The sequence below is a fragment of the Dendrobates tinctorius genome, unplaced genomic scaffold, assembly GCF_039654945.1.
Source record: "Dendrobates tinctorius isolate UK_male_01 unplaced genomic scaffold, ASM3965494v1 ptg000086l, whole genome shotgun sequence".
Classification (NCBI taxonomy): Eukaryota; Metazoa; Chordata; class Amphibia; order Anura; family Dendrobatidae; genus Dendrobates; species Dendrobates tinctorius.
Window position 1 is genome coordinate 64,622,431 of NW_027361754.1, and position 5,979 is coordinate 64,628,409.

A 5,979-nucleotide genomic window follows, 5' to 3' on the forward strand; every position below is an offset into this window, starting at 1 on the left:
AGAAACAACCTGTGAATCGTTGAACTTAAAATAAAACTCTTTGGTCACAATGATCAAAGGTATGTGCAGAGAAAAAATTGCATAGAATTTCAGGAAAAGAACATCTCTCCAACCATTAAGCATGGGGATGGATCAATCATGCTTTGGAGTTGTGTTGCAGACAATGGCACAGGGAACATTTCACAGGTAGAGGGAAGAATGGAGTCAATGAAATTTCAACAAATTCTTGATGCAAACATAACACCATGTGTAAAAAAGCTGAATTTGAAAACAGGATGGCTTCTACAAATGGATAATGATCACACACATCAAAATCCACAATAGACTACCTCAAAAGGTGATAGCTAGAGGTTTTTCAATGGCCCTCACAGTCCCCCGATTTGATCATCATTGAAAATCTGTGGCTAGTCCTCAAAATAGCAGTGCAAGCAAGACGACCCAGGAATCTCACAGAAATGGAAGAATTTTCCAAGGAAGAATGGATGAAAATCCATCAAACAAGAATTGAAAGACTCTTGGCTGGCTGCTAAAAGCGTTTACAAGCTGTGATATTTTAAAAGGGAGTGCTACTAGGTACTAACTATGCAGGGTGCCCAAACTTTTGCATTGGCCTATTTTCCTTATTGTAATTTTTAAAATGTAAAAAATGACAATATATAATTTTTTTTGGCCTAAAATACAGAGAATATGTGTCATCTTTAACTTTAGCCCTTTTAGAGATCATTCCATCTTCAACTTGCTTAACTGGTCACAATAACAGTAATTTTGACCAGGGGTGCCCAAACTTTTAAATGCCACTGTATCTATGTAGTAAGCTCGGTACTGTTCCCAAAGCTGAGTTCTATATATATAGTTAGCTTGATTCTTTTATCATAGTTAAGTAGTAATCTTGGATTGGTACTGTATCTATGTAATAATTGGATCTCTTTCTGTATCTATGTAGTAGGCTCGGTTCTGTTCCTATAGCCTGTTTCGAGGACTGTGCCTACATAGTGATCTTGATTCTGTTATTTATAGTAATCTTGGTCTGGTACTGTATCTGTGTAATATCTTGGATCTGCTGCTGTATCTATGTACTAAGCTCAGTTCTGTTCCCATAGCCTGGGTATTGTACTGTATCTACATCGTAAGCTTAATTCCGTTATCTGTAGTAATCTTGATTTGGTACTGTGTTTTTGTTGTAAGCTCACTTCTGCTCCCATAACCTGCTTCATGTACTGTATCTCTGTAGTGAGCTTGAGTCTGTTATCTGTAGTAATCTTGCTTTGGTACTGTATCTGTGCAATAATTTGGATCTGTTGCTGTATCGGTATAGTAAACTCAGTTCTGTTTCCATAGCCTAGTTTGTGTACTGTATCTACATAGTAAGCTTGATTCTGTTATCTGTAGCATTTTGGTCTATAGTACTTTATCTGTGTTCTAAGCTTGGATCTGTTGCTGCATCTATGAAGTAAACTTGATTTTGGTACTGTGTCTATGTAATTGGTTTGTCAAATCTTTGGTGAATATAAAAGATGAGTGAAAATATTCAAATAGAATTGAATTCTATATAGAATTTCCAAAAAATCCTCATTTTTGAGAATTCAAGCTTTTGTAAATTCGCACGGATTCAGCAAAATGGCAAATGCCGGCCATTTAAGGTTTGCAAATCCATGTTACCATCAGATTATTGTTAATTCATAGTATTTCTTCTGAAATGCCTTTTTTACAGGAAATATGCAAAGTATGTACATCAATGGCAGCAAAGTCCATTACATTATTTTATCTGGATTTCTGGACCGACAAGAATTCCATGGCTTATTCTTCATAATATTTCTTTTTATCTACTTATTTATCGTTTTTGGCAATGGGTTGATAGTACTCTTAATCTTGACTGAACCCAGTCTCCGGAAATCTATGTACTTCTTCATTGGGGCTTTATCCTGTATAGAAATTTGTTATACAGCCGTTACTATCCCTAAAATGCTGGCAGATCTATTGGCTGAGGAGAAGAAGACCTCTTTTGGTGGTTGCCTTCTACAAGCTTACTTGCTACATGTACTGGGCTTTGCCGAATGTTCCATGCTCACATTAATGGCTTTTGACCGGTATGTGGCCATCTGCAAACCTTTACGATACTTCACGGTTATGACTTCTGGGTTGTTTATGAAATTAGTCCTTATTTGTCTTCTGTGTTCATTGATTTCTCCAGTCGTGGAAACGATTTTAATATTTAATCTTCCTTTCTGTGGTCCAAATCGGCTAGATAACATTTTCTGTGATTTTCCTCCTCTAATTGACTTAGCATGTTCAGACATCAGGTTCCTTAGGATGGCGGAGTCTGCTCTCAGCTCGATGATCATGTTGAATTTCTTGTGTGTTCTTCTTTCTTACATGAAGATTTTATTTGATATTCTGAAGATTAAGTCAGAAGTTGGGCGACAGAAAGCCTTCTCTACCTGCGTCACCCATCTTATTGTCGTGGCATTATTTTTTGGCAGCATTGGTTTCATGTATATACGCACCGCCAAGTCCTATTCTCCAGAGTATAACCGGGCTGTTAGTCTCACCTTTGCTGTTTTTATACCTTTAGCTAACCCTGTCATATATGGTTTGAGAAATCAGGAAATAAAAAAATCTTTTAAAAAACTCTGTAATTGCTTTTGCTTGAAACACCATTGATTTCCTAAAGTAAACTTAAAGGCAGTGTAATGTCAAAAAATGACCTACTGCTTAACCCCTTAACGGCCAGGGGTATTTCAATTTTTGAACTTACGCTTTTTGCTCCCCTTGTTCCCAGAGCCATAACTTTTTTATTTTTTTGGTCAATATGGCCATGTGAGGGCTTGTTTTTTGCTGGACATGTTGTACTTTTAAGCCGCACCATTGGTTTTAACATATCGTGTTCTGGAAAACAGGAAAAAAAGGGAAAAAAAATCCAAGTGTGATGAAATTGCAAAAAAAGTGCAGTTCCATGGTTGTTTTTTGCTTTTTGTTTATTACCATGTTCACTAAATGCTAAAAACTGACCTGTCATTATGATTCTCCAGGTCATTACAAGTTTGTAGATACCAATAATGTATAGGTTCTTTTTTATTTAAGTGGTTAAAAAAAAATCCAAAATTTGCTAATTAAAAAAAAATCGCGCCATTTTCCAATTGTTTTGGTGTATATACAATCTTTTGCTTGCATTTTATTGCAATGTAGCAGCGAACAAAAAATTTTTTACTCATTAAGTCATTTAGCGATCGGGTTAATTCTTTTTTTATATTGATAGATTTGGGTGATTATGAACGCGGCAATACCAAATGTATGCATATTTGATTTTTTTATTATTTTATTTTGAAAGGGGGGGTGAATTGAAATTTGATTTTTTTTATATTCTTAAAAACATTTTGTTTTTTACTTTTGGCTTCAATAGTGTCTATGGGAGACTAGAAGCTGCAGTAGTTTGATCGCCTGGGTATAGCAGAAATGCTCACTTGCTATTAGTGCCAACCAGCTGCAGGTGGATCGAGATTCCTCCCTCGATTGTTGCAGGCACTTGTCGAAAAGGGGTGAAGGAAGGTTTTTGTGTTATGTGATTTTTTTTACCAGTGTTTCTTTTGTTACATATTACGATCTTATATTTTTTCCTACTATTTTTTTCATGGTACTAGATTAGTAATCCTGCAATTTTCAAACTGGCCGCTAGGGCTTTTTGTAGACTTGTATTTCCTGTCCCTTCAGGAAGAGTTTACAGCAGTCTCAATATCATCAGAGACAGGAATATAATGACAGGAGGCACCGGCATGCGAAGCTGATCACACAGGATCCACCAATCACAAGAAGCGATGTCACAGTGACCCGGCTTCCCCTCTCTTCACAATGATTTTTGCACACACTCATTAGACACTTCAATACAAAAGATAGGTCACGGTATGACCATTGTGGCTAAAGTACATGTGTTTTTCCTGAAACAAAATTATGAGTATAAAAATGCCCCTGCCTCCAATGTAAAAATTATAAGTTTTTTATTATTTTTAATATAGATTGTGATATGTAACATAGTAACATAGTTATTAATGTTGAAGGGAGACTTTAAGTCCATCTAGTTCAACCCATATCCTATCCTAACTTGCCCTAACATGTTGATCCAGAGGAAGGCAAAAAAAACCCATGTGGCAAACAGTAAGCTTCACATTGGGGAAAAAAATTCTTTCCCGACTCCACATACGGCAATCAGACTAGCTCCCTGGATCAACGCAATATTAAGGAAACTAGTGATTATACCCTGTAATATTATACTTTTCAAGAAAGGCATCCAGTCCCTTCTTAAATTTTAGTAGGGAATCACTCATTACAACATCATATGGCAGAGAGTTCCATAGTCTCACTGCTCTTACAGGAAAGAATCCACGTCTGTGAGTATGCTTAAACCTTCTTTCCTCCAGATGTAGAGGATGCCCCCTTGTCCCCGTCACAGGTCTAAGAGTAAAAAGATCATTAGAAAGGTCTTGGTATTGTCCCCGCATATATTTATACATTGTAATAAGATCACCCCTAAAGCGGGTTTTACACTAAGCGATATCGCTAGCAAAATCGCTAAAACGTCACTGGTTTTGTGACGTTATAGCGATATTGCTAGTGATATCGCTATGTGTGATACTTACCAGCGACCGGCTCCCCCGCTGTCCATCGCTGATCGCGCGAGAATGTCCGGCTCCATTTCTCGTCGTCTGCTTCCTGCTGGGCTTCCTGCTGTGACGTCCAGCGACGCGTGGAGGCGGGCGGGAGGACGCAGGATCGCTGTGTGTGAATGGTAAGTATCGTGCGCTGCGTCGCTGCTGCATCGCTGTGAGATCTTTCTGTATGAAAGCTCACTAGCGATCATTTAGCGATGCACCAGCGATCCTGACCGGGTCGTATCGCTGGTTGGATCGCTGGTGCATCGCTAAATGTAAAAGGGCCTTTAGCCTTCGATACTCCAAACTAAATAACCCCAAGTGTAATAACCTGTCTTGGTATTGCAGACCCCCAGTTCCCTAATAACCTTGGTCGCTCTTCTCTGCACCCGCTCCAGTTCAGCTATGTCTTTCTTATACACCGGAGACCAGAACTGAACACAGTATTGTAGGGAAGGTGACCTGACGGACGGACTAGTCTGAGTGAAGAAGGAAAGGTTTGCACAGTGTAGGTAGACGTCAGTTATTACAGGGGGAAACAACTAGGAAAGTGTAGTGGACGTGCAGTACCTTGGGTGGACATTAGATGGCAGGGAGAAGTGTGAGCAAAGGCCTTGACAGCAGCTTAGGGCTTTAGAAACCGTTGGTCATGGGGGGCGTGGTTGGAGTGACAGTTTCAAGGAACCGGGTGAGCTATAAATTCTGAGGGAGGGTTCCAGAAAGTTCCAGTCCCCAGGGGGAGCTCAGGTGACAGGAAGACTGCGACAGTACGTGCATGTACGTCCCTGGTGCTAAGGTACGGTGTGTAAAGCGGGCCTAGAAACGGAGGCCCAGGAAAGTGAAGTGAATTGAAGTGAAGGTGAGGTGTACTTCAGAGGCCGTCAGGTGGACGGCAAGCGAATAAACCTGGACCTGTTGTACCCGAATGTTGCCTCCAATTGTCTCTGTACGTCTCTGTGCGGTATAAAGTGGGACAACCCCCCCAGCTCGGCCCGGCCCACCACCTCTACATTTGGCGTAGTCGGCAGGATCGCCGCCGCTAATACATCATCTTCTGCGGCAGGCCTGCCTCAAAGAATGGAAAAGGACTTGGACTACTCTGTTTGGATTACAATTACCTGTGGATTACAATTGGCTTACCTGTGGATTACAAATTGGGAGTGCTGTGATGACTCCGTGGTGCTGCGCAAGATGGCGGCATTACTACAGCGCAGGGGAGAGGTCCGGGTGTTTGCAGTCGTGTTGAATGGACTGGGACCCCCTCCAACATACCCCCGTGGACAGCAGTATGTGCCCGGAGGCCGACGCACTCATGTACTGGACCAGAGGCGTATCT

The 5,979-nt window shown here is 40.5% G+C and overlaps 1 protein-coding gene across 1 annotated transcript; it reads left to right on the forward strand.

Moving 5' to 3' along the window:
- The first annotated feature begins 1,716 nt into the window (after positions 1–1,716).
- On the forward strand, positions 1,717–2,661 carry LOC141098081 (olfactory receptor 6N1-like). Its single transcript, XM_073585656.1, has one exon. The coding sequence runs from the start codon at positions 1,717–1,719 to the stop codon at positions 2,659–2,661; it is 945 nt and encodes a 314-aa protein (XP_073441757.1).
- The last annotated feature ends 3,318 nt before the right edge of the window (positions 2,662–5,979 follow it).

What these genes read in the sequence shown, in the direction of transcription:
- LOC141098081 (XM_073585656.1), top strand. Translation starts at nt 1,717, where the DNA reads ATGCAAAGTATGTACATCAATGGCAGCAAAGTCCATTACATTATTTTA.